Here is a 26,370-nt window from a genome sequence, read left to right on the forward strand (position 1 = left end):
TTCTAAACCAAAAATTAAACCAATTCAATTTGTATTTTGGAGCTGGAGTGATTTTTCTGTAGCACAATATGACCTGGACTGTGCAGCAAGCCCCTATTTGCAGCTGGGGACAGTTTAGGAAAAGGAAAGCTTCCCTGTGGGGTTATGCCTGTCACTAGTGCAGCACCTGCAGGCAAAGAGCAATAGCTGGAGTTTGTTGCTGCAGGCAGAGGATGATTTTGCACTTGAAACAACGTTTTTCCTTGCCTCCTGGATAATCTTTCCAGTACTGTACAAATTCCCAGCTGGGACTCTGTAGTTAGGATTATTTTCAATCTTAAAATGCTTTGTTTCATCCTTAGAAACAATGGTTAAATTCTAAATGCAAAGGAACTTGAGCTTATTGCTCAGTCACCATAAGTGACACGTATCCAACTAAGTTTGCTCAGTTTGATGCTTTGCTTTGTTTTCCAAATCTCATGCCTGTCACTCACTCTGTAAATACAGCTGTTACCACCATCCACTCTAAGGGATCCTCCCCTCCAAAAACATGGTGTCTAGAGCCTGGGAGCCTTATGACAATGCTGTCAGGTGTCTGTAGAACCACAGTCAGAGCACCGTTGCAGCACTGTTAAATCTACTTAGCAAGCCCAACTTCCACAGCAGCCAGCTGAGACAAAAAGAACAAGCTGCTGCAACCCTGGGAAGCAGATTTCCCTGAAAACCTATCAGGCTGCCACTGGGCTTCCCAGGAGAGCAGAGGTATTTGCTCTCTTAAGAGCAAATGTTTACCTGACTGCACACACCACATAACTTCTGCTCATTGAAAACTGAGGAGAGAGAGAGAGAGAGAGGAATGTTCCCTTCTCCATCACTGAATATGAACGGCTTCCCACCTAGCCACACTGCTTCCAGTAGCCTGTGCTAAAGTTTGGGAACTAGGTATGAAAGCCAAGTTCAGCATCACAGAGAAGATGTTTCTAGTCTTTGGAAAGCAGGTCTCTGTTTTTATATATTTTAGCAGATGCAGAGAATTCTGGTAGTACTAGTCATAGTCTCACTTCCTTTTATTATTTTCTCAGGTTAAAAAAAAAAAAAAGCTGGCTTTGGTTTGCTCTCAGAGGGAACAGAAGAAGAGAATGCAGAAAATGGAGGGAAACTGTGACTGATTTGGAAAATGGCTGCCTAGGATCAGAAGTGTGGGGTTTGTAGCAAAGTGCTCCTGCACCCCAGACCCTTCACTGAAAGGGCTTGAAGAGTGCCCAAGCTAAGCTAAGCTGTGGCTTCCAAAAGGTCATAGAAGCAAGAAATAACTGACTTCACCACTATTTAGTAAGCACAAGACATACACAGGACAGAGAACTTCTCTTGCAGCTTTAAGAGCAGTCATACCAGGACCAAAGCTCTCAAAAGTCAGTAGCTTTAGCTAAAGAGGCAGGGCATGTTCCCTGTTTACCAAAGCTGGGGATAGAAAAAGGCCAAAGGGAAGAGCCTGGTGAAATCATGAAAGAAACAGAAAGAACAACTGAGCAGAAGCATTAGGACCAGAAGAAAGTGGCTGGAGTAAAAGAAAGGGAAAGCCTGGTTCTACAAAGAAGGCTGACCAGCTGGGATGTGGGGTTTCCACATGCACCACATGCTGATATGAAAAATGTCCATTTAAATAACTGTCAGCCAACCCTGTGTGACTGTCTGTTGGACAGAAGGGACAAAGTCAACCCAAATGCAGAAAAGTCTGAGCTTCCTGCATTCTCTATACAGAAATTCAGTGAATCAGGATTTGGGTGCCACATCCAACAGAAGCACTAAGCTTCTGTAAGAAATTACCCTGAGCTTTCTCTCTCTGGACTGACCTGCATCACCATTGAGGCATCCTTGCTTCCAGCTGTTCCTACAAAGATGCCTGTCATTTGTCTGGGAGAAAAGAAAGGCTCTGCCCTACTTTTCCATTCCCTAAACTCAGTGCCAAAAATGCCACTGTGCTCAAGTCTTTGCCCAGTGTTAGAGAAAGGGGGAATTGGCAGTATTAGCCAGCATGGAACAATAGGAAGAAGAACCTGTCAAAGCAGAGCCAACTCACAGTGCTCTGTGAGAAAGATGCTCATTTCCTAGCATCATAAAAGATGCTGTTTGACTGCTGTGATTCACCTTCCCTTGGCACAGTCCTACATGCAGCCATTTTCATTACAAAAAATCCCCAACCCTCCCTAAAGAAATGCTTTGAAGTCTCTATCAGCTACTTTAGAGGACAAAGGCAGGAATATAACAATTTAACACAATGCTCACTCGAACATTTAGACTTGAAACAACTTTGAGGAATGCTTTTATCCTTTGCACAAGCTGCCTGGTACAGCCTTTATCCCCTTCCAGGCCAGAGAGGGATCCTAAGCTCAGGCAGGCTGGGGATCTCCAGTCTGTGCACTGTGAGACACTGCTCCTTACCTTGGAAGAACAAACCACTGGGCAGCTTTGTTGCTCCAGCTGACACCGCCAACCACAGGACGGTGTCGGCTCCCTGGGCCTCCGTGCGCAGAGAGTTCTTCATCCTCTCGTAGAAATCGGGCATGGACGACCTCACAGCTGGAAAGGATAACAATGGAATGGTGGCCTGCCATGCAAGGCTTTTTTGACATACACACACACAAACCCCCCAAACAAATAAACAAACCAAAACCAAAAAACAAACCAGCTTCAAATTGCTATTTTGTGTGTAGGAAGGAGAAGCATCTCTGGAGCTTATGGAAGACAATGAGTATTTCCCCCTATCTGGGAGTAGGATGGCTTGTGGGAGAATAGCACTAAGCCGCCAGATGATCCACCACTTGTTTGTTTGGGTCAAATTACAGAGACAAAACTGACAACAGGATCTGTCAGAGGTTCCTCTGCCAATTCCATTCCAAACGGTAAAGATGACAAACACGAGGAAAACAGAAATTCTAAAAAGCAGTGTTGTAATGGGATTTTTAGCTCTTCTTTTCTCACCAGTTTTAGGAAACCAGTTGCAGCACTGTATTTAAAAATTGCTTACTTGCTGTCTAAACTCTGGTTTCATTTTATTTTGTCCAACAGATGGTGACTGTAGGCCCATCCAATATAGGTGTTTATTTTGGGGGGGTTGGAGAGTCTTTGAACTTTAAGGTGGGACAACTTTATGGTTCATTAAGTTTGAAATCTGCAAAGGAAGTGCAAAAATAAATGTATTTTAAAGAAAAATAAATACCAGGATATTTAGTTGAAAAGGGCTATTTTCAAGCATAGACAGGGTAAATGCTTCTGTTGTCAGAAGCAAATTTTGGAAACTGCATCCCTATAAAAGACCTAGAGATGTAACTGCTATTCTGCATCCCAAGCTTGGGCACTGGAAACATTGGGGAATGCAACATGCATAGTGCATGCCTGATGCTGGCCCACCTACTCAGGCACAGTCACTGAAGAACAGCTGCAGCTCAGACAAAGGGCTGAATGGCCAAACTGCTTCTCAACAGCAGTAAATGGTTAGAGGAAGAGCAGAGGGCTTGCACAGTGGCGCATTCTCCTACGTGCCCTCACTAATTCCTAGTGTCTGCACATTGGTACTTACAGAGGCAGAAGGTCCATCTGTGCGTTTAACAGTTCCACTACAAATGTAACTTAAAGGTTACCTTAAAGAACTGTGTCTCTGCTGTGCATTTGTGCAGGGCTGGAAGCATTCACTGCCCATTGTTATTCTCTAGCTATACACAGCTAGCAGACACCGTGCAGAATAGAGCCACCAAGGGGATATAAAACTACTTCAAGCACCAGTTTGGAGAAAAGAAATTACTGCACCTGTTGGAAAAATATACTAGGAAGTTTCATTTCTCTTTGCTTTTAAACTAATCCTGAAAAGAAAAAATATTGTCAGAGCGTGAAGCAGATGTTACCTGGGGTGTCTGCCCAGCCGGGGTGCATCACAGAGAAATGGATATTTCTGTGAGCCTTTGCCCACTGTTCTGTCAGGACAACTTGCTGTCTCTAGGATAGAGCAGTAAGAGCCACACTAGCACCACGTTCAACAGCCTGTCCACCAAATTAGTTCCCAGGGAAATAAACTACATCAAATGTGCCATAAATACCAGAGCATTTATGTACAGCAGAAATATACTCTTGCTCATCCTGGCTGGATTTATTGGATAATTTAATCAGAGACTTCCACAGTCATTGCCATCCATGCCCTGGCTACAAATTTACTTTTAAAGCAGCTGCACTGCTTTTACTGACCATGACTATTTACTGCAGACTGTGGGCAAGAACTAAGCAGGCAGACAGGGCTCATCAGCTAAAGACAGTGTTCCCCCTTGGGACTTCTCTCAAATCAAATCAAAGTCTAGCCATGCTCTCCTCCATGCAAGATGTATGCACTCCTAAGGGCATGCCATCATACTCCTGAAGATTACTGCCTGTGCATCTGCATGTGGGTTGCATGCAAGGGGAAAGCAACAGTGACCAACAGGCTTGTTGCAAAGCAGATGGTATGAGCTGCCTAGCAAAGAAGGGCTGGGCTTTGTTTTCAATCCCATGGGCTGTACCTTGTTCTGTGCATATACCATGGTTCCATCAAATGGCCCACTTTCCGACTGCAAGTCAGATAGGTTTAATTTTTGAACTAGCATGCCCCCAGAAGAGACAGTGATCTGTAATGAAATGAATGAAAAACAAACAAATGAAAAGCAAAACCAGGAACTCCCCACAGATGCACTCATGCATGCAATGTTGTCTTCAGGCCATAGCTGGAAGTCCCTACAGAGCAGGATTCCTCTGCATACTTTTTGCATTATGCTTATGCTCAGGAGTAGAGCATACCTGGAGATGAGATGAAAGATATATAATGTTTTTAAGAAGGGATTTTCATTAAAGTGATGTTGATTCATTTCAGGAATTTTATGCTTCTTCCTTTTGGAAAGTAATGGGGAGAAAGAAAATAGCAGAATAGCACTATTTGTAGTTTGTATGTTTAGCACTTACCAAAGCTAATTAGAAGTAATACAAAACTTGGGAAATTTCATTTTTAAAAATGTACCTTCTGTCTTATTTTACACCAAGATCTGTAAAGTGCTTTTAAGCCTATACTCCTGTTGTACATATTTCGCACTCTGCTGCAGGAGCTGACTTGCCCTAGGGAATCTAAGAGGGTAAGTTCCAAAATGAAGTATTTTACTCTGATTTCCAATGAAGGGTTGGAAATCAGAGCAGGCAGGAGCTTTGCCTTAGAGCAGGAGGTTGTTGTTAGCAAAATCCAAGAGGATTTTAGAGATCCTTACAGCATTGTAAGTAATCCTGCATTGCTAGCACAGTCAGAGAACTGCTGTTACAAGCCAGAAGGTAAAAATAGTAAAACACCCCTTTTAAACTGCATCACAGACTCACCACTCTGGCATCAGCTGCTTTTTCCAGGAGGGGCACCAGGGCAGTTGTCATGATGTACGTACCTAAAAGACAGACAAGCACCAACATTAACTCCTCCTTTTAAAAAAAGCTTTCTTCTCTCTCCACCCTCCTTAACAACTCAAAACCCAAAGTCCCTTTATCTCTGAAATCTGATCTGAACTTGACAATGATTTTTGTTGCTGCTTCACCTGCAGTGTGCCAGCTCAATTTGTAGTGGTTCACATTGCCATATACTTCGCAAAAGGTATATATTATTTTACAGATTTTCATGTTTGTTCTACCTATAGAGAAAACAGCTCCCTACATTCATCTGTGAGAATCTGAAGGCAAAATAGCTCAGGTATGGAATTCCTTGGGTGGGGGAAGGTGATGCCAGTGAAGAAATGGGGAATGCATTTCCCCTGCAAGTCTGGCATATACACACAGATCTAAGCTGGGTCATGAACAAGCAAAGGAAAGTGCACTTCATACTTAGAGTTCTTAGGGCACTGCACATGCACTTAAGATTTGTACATTCTTCCCTTCTCACTATGAAATCACTCAGAGTACACTGACACTTTTTGTGTTGCGCACAAAACCCACTCCTTAAATCCCCAGCATGACCATTATGGATGATAAGGAATCCTTGGGGGGAAAAATATTAATGTTGCCTGCCCAAGGCTGAGCTAAGATTACTTGGGGAAACTTAATTGTGTCCTTCCCTGCTTTTGATCATGTTCATGTAGCAAGGATTTTTACACACCACACAAATATATTCCATTACCAGCAAAGTTTGTTATTACAAACACTGTCCAACTGTCAGTGTATTTGACTCAGACACACAGACACGCCTAGTGATGTTTCAGGCAACCAAGTGCAACACAGACATTTTTTTTCGGTTTAAAATGTATTTTTTAAAAATTCCATTTAATTCAAAATTAATTTAGCCCCATTTAGTCTAGTGCTTCTACATCTACTTCTCTCTAATGTCTTTACAAATGGCTCTAGTTCAACAATTCTATCAGTGATAAATGCATTTTTTTTTCTTGAGCTACTGAGGCCATGTTTTTCACAAAGCATGAAGACTTCAGCATGTCTTTATAACCCTCTCTCCACACAGGCAATGAGATCACCCAGCTAAAATACGGCATGTTTATAAATATGGTACCAAAATCAAACATGTTACATGCCTGGTGAACAAACTGTTCAGTTCCCCTGTCAGTCACAGCAGCCTTCACTTTCTCTACATAATCAGAGGTATGTCCATACACACACAATATATTTAAAACCCTGGCAAATCAAACTAAGCAAATGCACCGCAGATGAGTAAATGCAGCCTGTCTTCAGCAGAAAATGTGAGCAAAGGCAGTTGCCAGTGCATGACGAGAGCCCGGCTGTGTCCCCTGGTAGCGGCGGGGAGACTGAGCGATGACATCATCGGTACGAGAACTCCCGCTGACTGCCAGGGGAGGCTGCCGCGATGTGCGGGGAAAAAAATAATTTAAAAAATCACTTCAGTATAAGCTGAGAGCCTGGTTTTAATGCTGTTTGGCTGTGGATTCTTAAAAAAAGTAACATCACGCCTTGGTTAAATAAGCTGCCTCTCCTAGAGGCAGAGCTGCAATGCACCATCTCTGTCGATGCTCCATTTTACTATCCTGCAGATTAATTTACACTTTTAAGGGGCTTCATGTTGATTTGTTAATTCTAAAGAGCTGCAAAGATGAATGCACTAATGTTGCCTTAGTAACAACCAAGCTTTGTTTTGTTTTCCAGCCAAATAAGAGAAATGTTCAATGCCAAAAATCCTGCTTAGAGCAACTACAGCTTGTCAGAAGTTTATGTGCTTATTTAGAACCACAAACTAACTGCAAAGCCCACATCTCCTCTCTTCCTCAAGTTTATTAAGAATTCAGTAAATCCCACAAAGCCAGAGCAGTCCATCTTTTGCCCCACAAGACCACTTGCTCATTTGCTTTGAGACAGAGCACAGAGCAGTTTTGATCACAGCTTCCTATGGTAAGCAACAGTATCTGAAAACACACACAGACACAATGCATCAGGCATTAAGGCTGCAGCATTTAATTTCTCCCACTGCTAAATATTTCACCAACTACTGTCCCCATATTAAGTGTTTGAACACAAACTCCTCATTCCTTTGACAAAAATACTTGCGTATTGCACGTTCTTATTTGCCTGGGCTGGTCTGTCAGGCAAAACAGCCTGGAAATTTAGAATGGTAATAGCAGAACAGATAAACTTTATCAGCAAGGTTTGTTGCTGGTTAGAATATATCATCATCAACTGAAACCTCCGTGTTTGTATCAGTGCAAAAGCTGGCCCATGGTTTGATGGTGACATTCAAACAGCTTGGGAGAATGCTCAGTATGGTCACTGCAGGGCCTGGCACAGCCATGCACCTCACGGCAGCTACTTTGTCCAGCACAGCTGCATCACAGCAGGCACTAACACTGAAGTAATTTCTGAGTAAAAGGGGAAGCAGCAAATGAAGGCATCACCTGCCACCATCCTTATGGAAAAAAAAAAAAAAAAAAGGAAACTTTTCTTGTTAAAAAAAAACTTTGCAAGGAAAACCAATACTGATTTGGTAGAAGAAACTACATTCATCTCTGCCCCTATGTAAGTAAATCAAGGCAATGTCCAAACTGTATGTCCTTTTGACAATATTTGATTATTAATAACGATGTACTGAATATCAGTCTTTCCAAAACAAGCACTTGAGCATTCTAACACATTTACTTGATGCAAAAAAAATCTTGTCTGTTAAAGGAGAAACTTCCTTCCACAGAACTTAATTTAAAAAGGTAAGGCATATCAAATGTGGTTAATGCTTAATTATCACTGTGTTCAAACTGTACAAATTGAGTTGTTTTGTTGAAGTTTTTTTAATGGTTTAATACAAAAGTACGTGAAAGGAAAGGCAACATTCAACAGTGCTGTGCCTTGCACTGAAAGCAGTAATTACTGGGTATCTGTTGAACATACATCTAGTACTACCTGCATTTAGGACTGTGTGACAGGGGCCAGATTTGTGCGCCACCATTTTCTGTCACTGGAAGGTACATTATCCACATGGCCTGAATGCTTGTCTCCTACTGAAAAAAAAAATCAGTGAAATAAATGGTATACAACATTTCCCTTTGATGAGAAGTATTTGCTGTGACACAAAGGAGTCCAGCACAATGAATTTGGGAGTTTGCTCGGAAGCAGCAAGAATGCAGAAGGTGAGCCCAGTCTATCACACCCATATACAGGATTTCATCTTGCCCTTACTGAACTCTGCCAAGGTGAAGAGTTGACTTGCAAAACCTACTGGACAAGCTACAGCCCTATTCTGTGTAATGAGGTCTGACACAGTACTGGCTGGCCATGTTTTCTCCAGTCAAAAAGGCTCCTGGGATAGATGCACAATTTATTTTAAAGATAAACAGTCTCTTAACATTAGTTTTCTTTGGAAAAACTTCTGTAGGCTTTATGCCTTGGAGCTGATCTCCCATAATAGGAAATCACATATAAAACAGACTAATTCAAACTTTTCTATAGAGCAACACCATTACACACCATAAACCAGCGTCATATGGTAAAGTAGACAGGGTGGGTTGCCAATTATGCATTAAACATGCTCGTTCCAGTGAAAGTAATGAACATGGCATTTAATCAGAACATACTTTGTTCATGCACATTGTAGTTTAATGTTTACTTGAAAAATATAAAAACAAAACTCACCAAAAATATTGAATCACCATGCATTCCCTTGTGGTCCGTTCCACCTGGTCTGAGATCTTCTCAATTCAGTCGAGTTATCTGATATTGTCCTCTAACTAACAAATCAAATTTTTGACTCCATACAGTGAACTCCTCTGCCAACCTGGATAAGCACTAATTCAGTGGTTTCACAATCAAAGAATGAAATATTAATGACATATGTGTAAAAAATGAGGCACCGTTATGGAGATAAAAATTTGATTCATACAGTAAGTTGTTTTTTTTTTTTTTTTAAATACTAAAAACTACAAAAATCAGCCTGACTGCTTCATAAACTCCTAAATAAAGTTCTGCTACTTTTCCCATGACATGATGCAGAAGCTGAGGGGACTCTATGAAAGACACTTTTATTAGGTCTTGCGGAAAGGTAGCTCTGCATGTTCTTACAACGGTTATTCCACTGTGGGTCTCATGACATGAACAAAATGAAAGCTATCCTAATGCACAAGACAGCAGTCTCCAGTGTATTAAACACTGGTCTTTCTCACAGAAAACTGGAAAAATGTAAAAGTAATCAAAACACAGGATAGCCCTAACAGAAAATATAAACAAACACTGTGCATGCAGATTTCCAAACTGCTGGTGGTTTAAATCAGTCTGCCAGAACCTGGAAGACTCCTTAGGATTCACATAGTTCAGACTGAAAATTAATACGATATGACATAAAGTAAAAGTACACAAACATATACTCTGATTTGCTTCAAGATTTAATGTGACCCTAAAATCTGTATTTTATAAATCAACCTTGAAGAAAATTATGGTTTCAGCAGAAGTAACATTGTCAACCCACTACCTTCTTATAACATCAAATTAATTGATGATACAATTACTGTGGACCCAAGTGTCTTGGTGGATTCCAGAATGTTTTTTGCTTGATGTTCTATCTGGCAATTAGTGGCACATTGCTGGTGAGGTTTTTGCCCTGCTAACATTGGAATAAGGGCAGGGAGCCAGCACCACACTAAGTGAAGTGCTTCATCTGCCTGAGCTCTGCAGTATTATTAGGAAGTGTTATTTTAACTGTGAAAAATGTGGGAACAAAAAAAACCTAAACAAACAAACAAAAAACCCCAACACTACCAAAAAACTTTCACTGTACAGATTTCAATGGCTCATTCATCTGGTAGAAATCAGTTAAAAGGGCTTGCTTTTCTTGAGTCCAAGTAAAAACAAACCACACAAACAAACAAAACCACCCAACAAACAAAGTTCCATTCTTCATTGGCCTGATTATCTTTTCCTGCAGTTTATGCAGTTCCCAGTAAGAGACATCCCTGAGTCTCTTCTCCTGAGTAAGAGATCAGGAATGAAGATTACAGTATGCTGTCTCCAAGGGCCAATTCCACTGCACTAGCAATAACTGAGAGTGCATGGGAAGAGTTAATGAACATGAAACACAAAATAAAGGTTTACATTTCCCACAAATGACAAAGCTCATCTCAATAAGGGCCCCTCTGTCTCCTGGGAACCAGGCTTCAGTACAGTTTCTGCATGTGCACTTATATTCAACCTTATCCTTTCACATACCACCTCTGATCCGCAAGTCTCAAAGCTCTTCAGAAAGAAAACCAGAACCACAGCCTCCTTTTCACAGATGAGGTTGTCTTGCCAAAGATCAGGCACTGAACTTACAGCAGACTGACAGCTGATATTCAAGTTATTTGACTTCCAAGTGATTCAGAAAACCAGGCTGCACTGGATTCAGTTAACACCAGTTAGATACAGTTCACGTGTAGGGAAGAGACTGACAAACGTGCACCCAGGTTAGGCAGTTTGCCATAGAGGGGCTATAGTGTCACTATGACAGATAAACATCTTACTTCCTCTGCCTCTAACCCTTCTTGTACAGAGTGGAAGTATATGTCTATATATTATTAAAACATGAGAGCCCATTAGATTGAAGAAAAGATGCATACTGGGAGCATCATTTATCTCTCAGTGTGGTTTAGCATCCCCTTGCCTGGTAAGTAGCAATAAAAAAGTAACATATATGTAATTTTTCCATGTCAAGTAGGAAGATATATTGAGTAAAAGCAAAGTGAGGCAGGCAATAAAACAGAGGAAAAAGGACTGTTTCAGCTAAATGCCTACTGCTTCAATAGGAACATGCTGCTTTTGCCTCTACTTGCTTATAAATGCTGAAGGTTTTTTCAAAATGACTGAATACCACCAGCTTTAATAGTCTTTGCTGGGAGTTATACTAAAAAAAGTAAAACAAAATTAAATTTAAAAAGAGTTTTGACTCAGAAGTCTACGAGATTCATCAGAAGAAATTATTTCTTGTTGCTGCCCAGCTCCTGGGTACAACCCTGAGTACACAAGAAATATAAGGGCAACTTCACAGAAACTAGGAGACAGAGAAAAAATCTGCCCATCAGGACTGGCAGGTCTGCAGGAAATCTGTCCATGTTACCTCCAGTGAGTCACTCAATTTGGTTTATTTTAAAGTGTGTTTCAATCAGCAAAGTGCTATTTCAGACTTGTGCAGGGCCAGTGCTCCCACATTAGAGTCTAAGTGTTCCATTCTGCTCTCTACATTCACTGAGCTCCAGCAATCAGACAACAGCTCTTGAGCCTCTAGCAGGGAAAAAAGGCAAGGTGTTTCATTTGACAGCAACAACAGAACCACAACAAGCCATGCAGCATTTGTGCCTCAGACTCACTGTAAAAGGATACTACAGCATGGATGCAGCTGCCATCACCTGCCCAAAGCACTTTACAGTTTGAACTTGAATATTAAATAAACCATACAAAGCCTTAACTGTCAACCTGCATTTTACATTTTCATGAACTTCATCCATCTGCATATTCTGACAGCACCAGAGAGGACTATGCACCTCTTGTTTCAGTAGCCACCCTCAATGAGCCAGTCAGCTGTGTTTTACATTAAGGGAATTTTACTTTCTATTCTAACCACTGTTATTTTTGTACATATTCATACAAGAGGACTTATGCAGTCATTTTTGTCCCATGTAGTCCAAGAAAAGATCAGGATATGTTTCACAAGTCAGATCATCAATTAGAACTGAACACTGTCATGCGTTATGCTCAAAAATGTACTAACAGATCAGTCAAGAGGAAAACATTCCTAGACTAGATTTAAAAGCTCCACAGCATTTCAGACACCTAAATGAGCAATTTTACAGCTTATAGAAATGTTAATCAGGTATCTGATACAGACTCACTGTATCAGATTCAAAAAACGCAAATTCAAAAACTGCGACGTGTGTATTTAAAGCATCTTATATTTCAGTCTTGCATTTTTAGATAGTTACAACCTACACACTCCACGCAACCTACACCTCCACACTACAACCCACACACCAGAGATAGGAAAAGTATCCTACAAGGTAGGAAAAAAAAGTGAAAGAAACATGGAAGGAACACCCTACATGTAAAGATTTGCAAAAGATATTGATATTATTCTAGCTTGTTAGTCAAGTGAGGGACAACTGCATATTTTCCAAACAAGGGCCTTGAGCCCATGTCACCCTTCAGTCTTTAGCATTACTGGAGCAGAGAGGGGAATTTAGTTTGTTCTTTCAGACCACTCTCAAATTTATAGCCAACCTATATTCCAGCCATATCTAAGTTAGCCAGGATTTTCTCTGAGAACCTATAACCACAGATAGTTACTGAAAGAAATTAACTTCTCCCAAGAAAAACACACCCAAAGGCACCTAGTACTCAGGGAAATGACAGAGCATCTACTCTGACAGGTCTTTCTCCACACAGCTTTCTCCTACTCTAGCTCCAGAAGTTATGATTTATTACCCTATCCCCTTGACTTTGAAGAAAAATCCTGTGGTTTGCAGCCTTGGTCCTTCATGTGTGTCTGGCCTGCAAGCACAGAAGCTTCCTGTTGCACTGCCAGCTTCTTCCAGCTCAACCAAGTCCCACTCGGTTCTAAAAGATTCAAAATTTAATCCTTATTTTTGTCTAGAGAGAAGCAGTCTAAGCAAACAACCCAGTCCTTGCCTGAACTCTGAAGAAGTTGGACAACAGAGGATGATTTACCTCCTTAAACTTCTTATACAATCATGCAGCAAGTGATACATGAACGGATAACGGAGATCTCTAAGTAACATCCACTAAAGATAATACAGGCATTTTCCTAGTTTGCTACAACTATAATTCAGCTTCCTCTGTGCAGCTGTATACCACTAGTAAGGCTGATTTACAGCTGGAAAAGCAGAATTTGCTGCTTCTACTTGTGTGATAAAATATAATTCAAGTGATGCACCAGTATACGGTTCCTCAGCACTTAATATCCTCAATGTCTGAAACTAAACCAAAATATGCTTTTGTATTCAGACTGTTGTGTTTGTTTCATTCTGCTTCTCTACTGAAGAGCTGTACCTTTGCACATTGCTGGCTTTTTGTCTGAAAGACCACAAGAGGATAAAAACTAATTTAAGGTGAATAGATCCCTCGGGATAGAAGTTCTGGTACTTACACAGCCAAGGGAAATTTGATGGCAATATAAAACTCTTTTTGAATTTTTTGACCATGAGAAACAGAAGAATGTTATTAGAAGAATAAGTCTGAACCAAATGAATCTCTGCCTTTATACTTGATTTAATTGTCAGTTTAATGTATTCAGACTTGCAGAAAAAATGAGCTGTACGCACAATAACAGTGAAGCTCAAGACATTTATACTAAAATGTTAGCTTTCAAACATAAATAGGATTTAAGGAACCAATACAAGAAAAAGGCTAAGAATAAAAACCAACAATGGTTTCCAGGTTATACTAGTTCTATAAATGCCTTATCTTTATAGACTAGGTTTTCCTCACCCTCATTCCAGATAATGACGAACAGGAGGAAAACACAGAAACAAAGCACCACAGTTCTTCCTTAATGTGTCACTTTTGAATATATTGAAGACAGTCTCTTGGGAAATCCACCTACCCTGCACGGAGGCAGAGGGAGAAGAGTGTCAGGACTGTTGGGTTGATGCAAGCACCACGTGTCTCTTTGCAAAAGATGCTGCTTTCAGCCTTACAGATATTACCAGTGTCGGACAGCTCTTCTCTCTGCTGGCTGGCTGTTTGCTCACCTCTTTTTCACAGCTTCTGGGGGCAAACCTTCCACTTGGCTCGCCATTTTCCCTGCCCTTCCACATCTCCACTTTCCCTCTTGACTCACTTCCCATCCTTTGTCCCTATTACACCAGTGCTACACAGTTCACACACAAAGCCCCTTTCACATGGAGCACACAAGACTTGCCCATTGCTGCTCAATCCCTTGACTAGAGATTGCACCTGCTTGAGAGCGTCCAGGGCACAGGCCTCCTGCACAGTGCCTCTGTCATACACAACAGGCTCTGCAAGCCCACTCAAACATTTTAATGTCTCTTTAAACATCTGAACGTGTTCCAAGCTCCATCCAAACCCCAGACACACAATTATTACAAAGAACATCATTAGCAGCAATGCTCAGAACTAAGTTCCCTAGTAAATTTCAGAATCAACCTGCCATTTTCCACTTCTGCTATGATAAATAAAGATGCTGATATCAGAACAACTGAAAAACGGAGAAATTAAAAAATGACACTCCGAACAAGCTGTAATATTTCTTCTTTTCCTTCCTGGCTCTATTCCTGGCATAGCAATGCTATGATCCATCTTTAAGCAGGAATATATACCTCACGAACCCAGCTATAAAAACACACTTCTGTAAGCAAAATAAGCATGCTCCAGAAGAAAACCTTTAATACTCACCCAAAGTGTTTGTTGCAAAGTTTTTTTCAAGTCCATCTTCAGTTAACTCTCTGTTATTCACCATACATCCCGCATTGTTGATCTGCAAAACAACTCCTTTAAACAAAAACAATCAACACAAACATCTACAAGGAAATCCACACATGTGAGCAGTCCACGCTAATTTGCTGTCTTCTGGCACTACAAAACAAAGCTACACACTGTAGCTTTTATTTGTACATAAAACATGACTGCAAGCTGTGTGCAGCTAGCACAGCCTCTGACACATTTGTTTCTCTGCCTTACCTTCCAACTCCTTTAAACAAAAACAATCAACACAAACATCTACAAGGAAATCCACACATGTGAGCAGTCCACGCTAATTTGCTGTCTTCTGGCACTACAAAACAAAGCTACACACTGTAGCTTTTATTTGTACATAAAACATGACTGCAAGCTGTGTGCAGCTAGCACAGCCTCTGACACATTTGTTTCTCTGCCTTACCTTCCAGGAGTTCAGACTTTTTCCCACCTCAAAAAAAGATCTGCCCCTACACACCTTCCTGCATGTTCACTGGCACTCCTCAAAAGTTATTTCCTCTTTTTTATCAGATGTTCCTCATCTAGTAAGCATGAAAGGAGCTGCTCCAGATGCCTTGGTTGTTGTTCAGCCCCCCAAGCAAATTTTCACTGCTAAATAAAGGGGGAACTGCACTGAGCCCCTTGCCAACCATGATGATTAACTGTTTAGTCTCTCCCTGGCTCTGTTTTAGTCTCTGGAGTTTTTGCAAAAGTTTAATCTTTCAGAAGGTCTAGCTTTAAGAGGGACAATGTTATTAGCAATGAAAGTCAAAGAGAAAATGTATGGTGCCACCAAAGTTGCAGCTATAAAATTACTGCTTTTCTCTTTTTCTGTAGCACATCTGTGTTAACTGAGAAGGGACAAGAGCAAGCAAACCATGGGGACTCCTGATAAAAGCATTTAGAAAAAATTAAGGAGAGAATTGTGGGCCTAACTGTCAAGTCTACATGACCTGTCAGACAAATTCATAGGCTACACACTCCCAAGACAGACACACATGATTAAAGTACGTGAACTTACCAACACATTTAATTTATGTTCATTTTGGAATTTTTCAGCAAACTTCCATATTTCCTTAGGATTAGATAGATCCACAATATGCAAGAAGATGTTCTAAAGGAAAAGAAACTAAGTCACAATAACAGGGAAAGTGAAGAGAAATCCTGTTTAGGCCTGTCTAGGTGAAAAGGTATTTAAGTAGTATGAAAAAAATAGTGTCTCCAGAAGCCAACTAATACAGGCTAACATGCACAACTGCAAAATTTAACTCCAGTCCTTAAAACATGTTTAGTCATTATTCAGCTGCTTCTGAGACATAGATTTTTAATGCCAAAGTTATTAAGAGAGAGTCCTACTTAAATAAATATACGTGACAGACAGGCATAACAGAGAACTAGAAAAATATTGCAAAGCGTGCAAAATTTCAGTTGAAACAATTTAGCAGCTTTCTCTTTGGCTGAACTTTCCAAGGAAATGTTCAAGGTCACAGCATTAGAGAATAATCTAGGTTGGAAGAGACCTCTGGAGGCTGCTTGGCAAACATGGAGATTCACCAGTCTGTCTGAGCCCCTTGCTCAGAGCATTTGATCACCCTCGTGGTGAAAACATTTTTCCTACTGTCTACTCAGAATTTTGTCCCTGTTCCAGTCTGTGTCAGCTGCCTCTTGTCTTCCCACTGAAGACCTCCAAGAGAAGCATGGTAGTGCCTTCCCTACACACTCCCATCACATGGCTGTAGAACACAGCAAGACCCATCTGAGCCTTCTCAACACTGAGCAAAATCAGCCTTCTCAGAGTCACTTCATACATCACATGTCTCATCTCCCTAGTCACACTCTGCTGGACTCACTCCAGGACATTGATGACTTCCTCATCCTGGGGAGTCCAAAGCCAGGCACAGGACTCCTGCTCTGGTTTCACAAAGGCTTAATCAAGAGCAAGATGCACTTCCCTCAGCCTGCTGGCTAGACTCATGTTCATACAGCCTGGGGTATGGTTGGCCTCCGTTGCCCCAGGACACTGCTCACAGAGGGACAACTTGTCACTCCCAGGTCCCTTTCTGCCATCTGCTTTCCAGCCAGCTAGGCAAAGACTGCACTTCATTCTGTCACCTGTGCTCTTAAAATAAGCCCTTGTATTGATTCATGAGGGAATCCACTAAAAAACATTCACAGATCAGCTCTGTACTGTTGATTGTTACTTTTAAAGCCACATGATCCGGACAGTTTCCCACCCACTTTTCTTCCACCAGTTCAAACCACATCTCCCTAAACTGGATACAAGGATATCATAACAAACCATGTAAAAAGCCTTGTCAAAGTTAAGGAGAGCACTGCTCCTCTCCTGTCCACAGGCAGAGTCATCTCACCAAAGGGATCAGGGAGAGAATCAGAAGGGTAACAGATAGAGAACTTGGGGGCTGAGATAAAGACAGATTAATAGGGAAAGCAAAAGCCACAGACAAGCAAAAAAACCCAAGCCTATGAGCATACCACCCTGAGAAAACCCAATCTTGTCTGATCTCAGAAACTAATCAGGGTTGGGCCTGGATAGTACTTGGATGGGAAACTGCCTGGGAATACCACGCACTTTACACTTTTTACAAGGAATTAATTGACTGCCTCCCATGGACAGACAGGTGTTCAGCCATCTCCCAGAGAGCAAGGCTCCATCACACATAATAGTTATTGGGAAGCCACCACCCCAAATATCTCCCCATTCCTTTTTCCTTCCCCCAGCTTCATATACTGAGCATGATGTCATATGGTGTGAAATATCCCTTTGGTCAGTTAGTCAACCTGTCCTGGCTGTGTCTCCTCACAACCTCCCATGCAACCCCAACTTCTTCTCCAGTGTGGCACACAGAAAGTAGAAGACTTTGCTCTATGTAAGCCCAGCAATTGCAAAAGCATCTCTGTATTATCGACCCTGTGTTCAGCACAAATCTTAAACACAGACACAAGCCACTGTGAAGAAAATTAAGTTTTTCCAGCCAAAACCAGTACAATGAGCAAGGGTATACATCCACTCCAGCACTCTAGTCATGCCAACTATTTCTGCCTAATGCCAGTGAGAACCCAGTGAGATCACAGCTCTGCAGTCATGCATGGATTCCTGTGTCTCCTATGCTATGTGTACTCATGAATAAGCATCTGAAATGTGGTCCCAGACATGCTACTTTCTCATGAAAACTGTGAGAGCTTCCTCCATTTCACTGTCCCCTAGACACTCACTGCTCCCATGACTCTTCTACTCTTCTGGGTTTGGTCACTACAAACCAATGAAACCCCTTTAAAGCCTCCTCAGTAGGCTTAGCAAACCTGCTGGCAAAGACACTCTTGCTCTAATACATCATTGCTCCTCAGCTAAGTTCATTTAACAGAGAAAGTCCAAGAAGTCATGAAAGCTAAGGACAAAGTGGCACCAGATGAACATTCAGGTGTTGATCTGCAGGGCATATATGCTCCTACCCAAGCCCTTCCCTTTCACTGTGTGGATTTAGGAGACCACTGCTAGGGCTTCCATGCTCTTGGCTCTCTAAACACTCCCAATGAACTCCAGGTTACCCCTCACAATGTCATGGGTGCCCACGTGGCTGGGCAACAAGAGGTACTAGGCCAAGGTCCAGACCAGCCCCAGCAGACTCTCTGCAGTACCTTACATCTGAGCTCCCAGCAAGTGACAAACCTCTCAAGTCATCTAGCCAAGACTGCAGACGGGTGCCTTCATCCCCCACAGGAAGGAGCCCTCAGCCATCATCACCCACAACTTCCTCCCACTGTCAACAACTGTTCAGGATCATCTGTCTCCAACACCTCCCCTGACAGAGCTTGCTCTTCCTCATCTGTTACCATGGCACTACACCTATCCTATAAAATGCACATCTGCAGGCAGAGAGGGAGCTGCCTTCTGTTGCCAGCATTCACAAGCTTTAGTTCCTCCCCATCTTAGAAGTCTCTGTCCACTACTTATTCAAATGCAGCTTCTAGCTATCCCTCCTTCCATGCAATGTGCTCTTCTACTCTCTGTAGAGACCCTGTCAATCTCCTGCTCCTATTCCCTGTGGTTCTGCAGCCTGCTCATCTCCTGTTGTCACATCACCTGGCAGCTCAGCACCCTGAGGACAGCAGAATCCAACACATGAAGCCACCATCATGTGCTGCCCCAGGCTCAGGGAAAAGTCCCAGTCACTCCCTGCAATCCAACATCTGCTACATTATCACTTTTGAGCTCTGTGTGGGCTAGTGTCCTATGTGCCAGGCACAGTTGCTCCAGCCAGGGTGGTAAAGCCTGCTTTCAGGAGCAGCACTGCACCCACTCCAGCTGTCTCAGAGTGCTGGGTGCCTTCTGCATCCCCCTGCATGCTAACTGCTGCATTAACTGCTAAACCCTTGTCAGTCACTCCATGTCACAATGCTCTTGCAAATGTTTTGCAATACTATGGCCAGCAATGTGGATGCAATAGGAAAAAAAATTAAAAAAGGGTTGACATAAAGCAAAGTTATCATTTGCTAAACCACTAAAGCTAGAAATAATTCCTCCCTCCAAAACATCAAAAACCTTTTACTGCTTGCTACAGACAATTCTTTTGCTTTTGGCAGATTTGTGTTCTACACAGTACAAGCAGAGTGGCATTTACAGCATACAAAGGCACATCAACTCCTACTCTTCTCCTAGACAGCACTTAGTCTCAAAGAGACACCACAGATAGTCTCATGACGTATGCCAGGAAAAGGCAGTTTTAAAATAATTATGCAGAGGATGTGTTCTCTTGCAAAACAACAAATAATCATTAAAGGGCCTCCTCTCTTTCCAAGTTGTTTCTTTAAATACTCATTATACAAGCAAACGAGAAAAGCGAAGAAGCTGAAGAAATGATATGGCATTATTGCCTGCCTGTAATTCTGCTTCCCTGAAGATAAAAAGCACATGACTTTCTCTCTAGTCAGTTGACTTCAGCTCCTTAGCTGAGTTTGAGTCAGAATTTTCTCATTGTAATAATGTGCTCTAGGATGACCCTGCTTGATCAAGGAGATTGGATCAGATGATCCACTGGGGTCCCTTCCAACCATATCCATTTTGTGAATAATTTCTGACCAAAAACTTGACACTGCTCTACTGGTTCAAGCTGGATACCTCTTTAAACTTTCTACTTTTAAAACTAATACCATTATCTACTGGTACAGAAGAGATAAAGATTTTTGGGCAAAATGTTCAGTATTGCAAAGGATTTCAGAGATTGAAAAAGATCTAAATCAACACTTATCTGCTGAAGACTGTCACATTGACTCAGGAAAGGGATATTCAGACCTGTTTCCTATGAAAGTCCTCAATGGTAGCAAAGCCATTTTCAAAGCAAACCTAATCTCTGTGACTTGATCTATTTTAACAAATTAGGAGAACTTTCTAGTTCCCAGATCTAGGGCCAGGTGACTACCAAATAACTCCATTTCAGCACTGCACTCCAGCATGTCCTCTGGAAGATGAAAAAAATCTTTGGTGTATACTATAACAGGATCTCCATCCAAATTATCAGGAAGAGCAAATTGAGCCTGGATACAGCCCATCAAGTTGCAGATAAAGCATTTTATTATCTCTCTGTATTGTTTCTGAATGAGCATTTATAAAGAAGGATATTTTTGTGGACTCCTTATTAAAATGCTCTTCCCAGTGCAGTCACGTGTCCCACAGGGCCTCTTGTACAGCTCATCTAACACTTCACTGAGAGCTGCTCTCTGCACAAGTGCCCTGTCCCCAGGGTCACAAACAAGTTCTGCAGTGCCCTCGCACTCCCCCATGACTACAGAAATGACAGGTCTGCAGCCTACCAAAAAGTGGGAATGCAGTAATTATGCTGCCTTTAGAGGGAAAATATTATTTGCATCAAGTTTTTTCCCACCAGGTGACAGAAAACAGAACATGAAGAAACCTTCAGAGGTCGAACTCACATCTCTTCCCAGGCAGCCTGACTGCAGTTAGAGAAGGAGGTAACACAGATAATCACCAGCCGTACTATAGCCATGGGATTACACAGCTATAGACAGCTGAAAATTGTTTATTTCTACATAAGGACTGATCTAATTCACCTCCATTAAAAAACTGAAGAGTAATGCTAGTTGTCATACTAGGGAACTGAAATGAAAGAACAGAAATTTAGTCAATATGGCATCTCTAACCATGAAAAACTTCAGAATTTTTGATCCACATTAAAACCTATTACTGGAATCAAAATACAGCATACAAGAGCCAAGTCATTATTTAAAACAAAGACAGGTCTCCATCCATGTGCTGTGGGTTAACCCTGGTAGGAAGTTCAGCCCCATACAACCCTATTTACTCACTCCATTCCCAGTGGAAATGGGGAGACAATCACAAGGACAAAACAGGCAAAACTCGTGGGCTGAGATAAAGACATTAAAAAGTGAAGCAGAACTGTGTGTGCAAAAAAAAAAAATAAAACAAGGAATTAATTCACTATTTCTTACTGTCAGGCAGGCATCTCGCAATCTGCAGGAAAGCGGGACTTCATCCCATGCAACAGTGATTTAGAAAGCCAAATACCAGATCTGTGAATGCCTCCTTTTGCTCCTTCTTCCTCCCAGCTTTTACTGCTGAGCAAGATGTCATATGGTCTGAGGAGTCCCTTGGGTCAGCTGGAGTCAGCTGTCCCAGTGTGTCCCCTCCCATCTTCTTGTGCACCCCAGCCTGCTCACCTGGTGGGGCAGTGTGAGAATAAGAATAGGCTTTGATGCTGCGTGAGCATCATTCAGCAATAACTAAACTGTGGGTTGTCTACGCTGGTTTGGTCACAAATCCAAAGCATAGCACCGGTGGAACTGCTGGAAGGGAAATTAACTCTATCCCAGCCAAAACCAGGGCACCAAGTAAGAAAGATAATGACTAGTGAACTCCATAAGCACACCCTCCTGAACAATTAATGAAAGCAACAGTGACAGATATAGAGGTGGACTGTACAGTGATATATACAGAAACAAAAAGAATGTGTTACAGAGGGAAGGAAGAGGTATTATAAGAAAAGGAAATGAAAACGCATGTAGAGCATGGAATTAGTACCACACACAGGACTTCACAGAGCAGCCAACCTTAGCAAATCAAGAGCATGTTATTCAGACACATAAAACCTTCAGCTCCAATGCTGTAGACTCATAAATGTTGTTGCAAGAGTGTTGCAATGCATTAACTTTTAAAAGCTTGAGACACGTAGTTAGGAATAGTAAGTAGGACATAAAAAAGCAAATCAACAAACAAACATTAAATAAAACAGCATGCTGCTGATGATGTTACTAATCACAGAATACATCACCTAATGAAGTTAGGTGATTCAAATGGTTTGAAGTTAATCACTTCAAATCATTTGAATTATAAACTGCTAGATGTTTCCGTGTCTGTATGAAAATACTATTAAAAACACAACATCAAGATGCTGGAAGAGTATCTCATGGCCTCTGGGGTCTTTAATATGAACAACCTTTCTAAAAGTAAACAAAAGACTAAAAAACAACTCACCTGATTCCCCGTTTCTGTCACTATTTCCTCTTTGGCAACTTCAGCCCGTTCCTTATTTCGGCAAACCAGATGAACCGTGCCACCTGGTGGATTGCAACAAGAAAAGCATTTGATAATTTATTACTAACTGCATTTGGGTGAGACATCAGCATTTTAATTAGGTGAGATATTGGATAGAAGAAAAACAGTGGAATATTTCTGCTTGGCTTTTGTTCCTGGCAGGCAGGCAGGCAGGGTCATCACACGCAAGGAAAAGGCCACTGCACTCTAAGTATTGTGCTCAAACCATTTCTGTCAAGTCTGTACATCATGCTTAGTGGATGAAATACCAGAGCTAAATGGGAAATTGGAGCTAAGGCATCTGCACCATAGATTTTTTTTTTTAATATATGCTTTAGGAAGTTCAGTAAAGAGCTTGAACAATACAAGTGACTAGAATTGCTCTGCAGAAAGGAAATAAAAGTGCCAGATATCAGAATTCTCAACAGTAGGAGATAAGACAAGGACTATGGCCTCAATTGCAGCTTGGGAGGCTCAGGTCATCTGAATTATTTCTCATCAGAAAAATAATTTTCAGAAGGTTTCTCCTCAATAGGCAGGCTTTCTCAAGAGGATGCATAATTTGCATCCTTGTGGGTATCAAGCAGCAAAACACAGCAATGACTGGTTCAATCTACCATTGCCAACAGTCCTGCTCCAAGCGAGACGCTGGACAAGGTGACCTCTAGAGGTCTCTTCCAACCAGTTTTTCCATGAAAGGAAGACACAAGGCAAGGCTCTTCTCAGAGACCTGGATACTTACCACAATCTCATCACTTAATCATATTAAAGAAAGCCTTCAAACACAAGACAAAACTACAACTAGGCAATGGTTTTGGTTTTTTTTCTTCACATATTCTCTGATTGTTACAAGCTATGTGTTAATTTCAGTCCTAGGAATACCTATACTCCTTACTTTTGCCTGTTTTTAAAGGTGTTTTAGGGATTGCTAGCAGTCCACCTCTAGAAAGCTCAAGGAATTAATCCCTAATAGAAACATAATAAATCCCTAATAGAAACAACAACTGTGTCGGGTCACGTTTTTTAGTGCCCAGAACCCAAATGCAGAACACCAAGTCTACCTTTGGATGATACAGTCACACACTGCACAGCCCAGTCTGGGGTCTGATAATGAAACCTTTTGTCCACAGGAGAGATTTTTCCACTGAGCACCAGGAGATGGGGGAAGTTTAGGTCTGACTGACACATTAGGAAATGAATTTAAATGTATTTTCTTTGGTAAAGATTGAAACTATTTGAACGCAACACATGGGAATAGAGTAGTTGGGAGAAGAGTGTATCAAGCTGGAAGTGCAGTTCACAAGACATAGAGGAAAGCCCAAATCCGAATATCCATAAGACACCAATTCAGAGAAAAGTTGAACTCAGACTTTAGCAATTGTCAGTTAGAAATATCTGAGTGCTTGAAGGTAAAGCCAACAGAGCCTGATTATTCCTCTGCTGAGTCAGAATTCCTTATTCACTTGTCATGGAGTACTTGAAGAGATTCAACTAGAAGCCTGAGCCCCAACAGCTGACACTGAGTTTCAAAGTGAAATGTTCAAGGATGGGACTGGGAAGTCATTTTAACTTCATGTGAACAGCAATGCCCATGCAACAGATCAGACATGCAGTTCTGAGCCCAAGGTTGTTCTGCTAAACATGGTGACCTAATCCCAGAGAGATTCAGCCAGCTTTCCAGCTTGCAAAACCTGGTAGAGATATCCATTTGTGAGCAGAACAGTCACCTGACAAAGCAGTACTTACATAAAGTGATTATGTACAATAGCAGTGGTGGGAATCTGAAATCAATCACATGTTGGGACTGATGTAGATCTTAAACTCAAAGACTCTTTGATGCTAACAGTTTTGAATTAGTTTTGTTTAACTGAGTTGCCACTTTCCTTCATAAGATGGTTACAAAACCTAAGCACAACAAAGAGAGAAAAGAGCCACAAGCTCCTCCCCTTCATTCTACATGCCAAAACTCCTGTCACTCTTGCACAACAGGAATTACTTTGTCAACTCTGTAAGGGATTAGGTTTATCCTTCAGCAGCAGCTAGGCCCAGTTTACACCATGTCCTTGTGTACAGACAGCAACATAAAAACATAATTACATGTAATCAGCCAAAGGGCACAAACTCCAGGGTATTATCATTAAGATCAAGAACAGCTACATGAAGGTTTTTTATGCTCTTCCATCTCATTTTTGTAAAGACAATTGTTTTCTTTCATCATATGACAGAATTGCAGATTCCTCAGTTCAAATTCAGCCAGGCTGCTACTTGTACTGAATTAACCTTAAACAGACACTGATCTGTCACCAACATTCTCAGATGCCAGTATAACACAGATAGTTTTGGTAAACATGCACTTGAAAACAATTTGCAGCTCCTCTCTGCTAATTTGGTTTCCTATCCCAGTTTTCACTGCACTGATTGGGCTTAAACCTCTAACTCACACTAAGACCCCTGTGAAATGATGCCACATCCCAGGGATTTGTGTTTGTGTGTAAGTGCTGGAAGGCCAAACCTGCTGCCTTCCGTCTTCTCTGTAAGCCTCCTGGGAGCTCCACAGCAGCCCTGCTCACCTCTCCTCGCTATCTCCTTTGCTGTGGCCTTGCCAATGCCACTGTTTGCACCAGTGACCAGGAAGGATCTTCCAGCTACATCCACCTCCACATCAGCTGGGTTGAAGCGCTTGGAAGCAGACTCGTAACCACCTCTGAACAAATCAAGAGACACCCGTGAGAACCTAGAAGTGAGCCCTTCCAAAACAAACACATGTGTGGGTTGAAAAGCACTTTCAGAGCTCAGCATCCAGTAATTGCCCTATTTACTCTCTGTACCCATGGGGCAGGCCATGAATACCAGTGACACTGCAAACAGCAATGTATCACAGAATCATTCAGGTTGGAAAAAAATCCTTAAGATCATCAAATCCAACCATCAACCCACATTCACCCACGGCCTCAAGTGCCGTATCCAGAGGTTGTTTTCAAGACTTCCAGGGATGGTGTCTGTATCACTTCCCCGGGCAGCCTACTCCAGTGCTTTGGAATGAAAGCGACAACTCGCGATAGCATTTGGCCGCCCCAGCCCACCCAGCCCCGACCTCGACCCTCGGGGGGCGGCCAGAGCCCCAGGGCGGGCAGGGCAGGGCAGGGCCAGGCGGCCCTCACCGAGCGGGGCTGGAATCCACCCGCCTTGGCGGGGGCGGGCAGCCATCCATAAAACACCACATAGGCACGGTCTCGCCGCGGACAGGCAAGAACAGCCCAGCCCGGGCGCTAAACCCGCCCCACGCTGCCTCCCGGGCGGCCGCCGCCCATACCTCGTGTACTCCCGCAGCCCCTTGACGAACCACACGGTGTTGCGGTACCAGGACATGGCGCTGCTGCTGTTACCACCGCCCCCACAGCCAGGCCAGCCCCGCCTCTGCCCTTACATAAAGCTCCCGGCCAGCCCGGCCGCGTTAGATAAGGGCTGAGGGGCGGCTCCCCTCGGCCCGGCCCGGCCCGGCTCGGCTCGGCTCGGCCCGGCCCGGCCCGGCCCGGCCCGGCCCGGCCCGGCCGCGCTAAAGGGAGAGTGTGAGGTAGCGCAGCGAGTGTGACAGTGGTGGGGGGTGGTGGTACTGCCAGCTTCCTCCTTAGCAGCAGTTCGTGGGCTGGTTCTTCTTATCCTTTCTGTTTTCTTCTCCGTTAGCCATGAAGGGTAGCTGTTGCCAGCGCCTGCCTCGCTGCAGGCGGCTGTGCCTGGCGAAGGTGGTGGTGGATGAAGGATGGAGAATTTCCCAGGGCTCCAGCTTGGGGTAGATGCTGCTGCCGGCTAAGGCGGGAGTGCAGCTAGGCTGTTGTGTTTTGGGAATG

The 26,370-nt window shown here is 42.5% G+C and overlaps 1 protein-coding gene across 3 annotated transcripts in view; it reads right to left on the reverse strand.

The window, feature by feature from the left end:
- DHRS12 (dehydrogenase/reductase 12) overlaps positions 1 to 25,955 on the reverse strand; it is a 29,499-nt gene extending 3,544 nt beyond the window's left edge. The window contains exons 1-9 of one of the 3 annotated variants that reach the window (XM_036379183.1): positions 25,836 to 25,955; positions 25,093 to 25,226; positions 22,463 to 22,545; positions 15,956 to 16,048; positions 14,875 to 14,956; positions 5,365 to 5,426; positions 4,527 to 4,631; positions 3,882 to 3,972; positions 2,422 to 2,559 (exon numbers count right to left, since the gene is read on the reverse strand). In XM_036379183.1, coding sequence (XP_036235076.1) covers positions 2,422 to 2,559; positions 3,882 to 3,972; positions 4,527 to 4,631; positions 5,365 to 5,426; positions 14,875 to 14,956; positions 15,956 to 16,048; positions 22,463 to 22,545; positions 25,093 to 25,226; positions 25,836 to 25,891 — 844 coding nt within the window. In that variant the 5' untranslated portion in view covers positions 25,892 to 25,955. The remainder of the gene's footprint in view (positions 1 to 2,421; positions 2,560 to 3,881; positions 3,973 to 4,526; positions 4,632 to 5,364; positions 5,427 to 14,874; positions 14,957 to 15,955; positions 16,049 to 22,462; positions 22,546 to 25,092; positions 25,227 to 25,835) is intronic. The other 2 variants (XM_036379263.1, XM_036379302.2) reach the window with 2 other exon arrangements.
- Positions 25,956 to 26,370: the final 415 nt, after the last annotated feature.

This window comes from Molothrus ater, chromosome 2 (genome assembly GCF_012460135.2).
Source record: "Molothrus ater isolate BHLD 08-10-18 breed brown headed cowbird chromosome 2, BPBGC_Mater_1.1, whole genome shotgun sequence".
NCBI classification, from domain to species: domain Eukaryota; kingdom Metazoa; phylum Chordata; class Aves; order Passeriformes; family Icteridae; genus Molothrus; species Molothrus ater.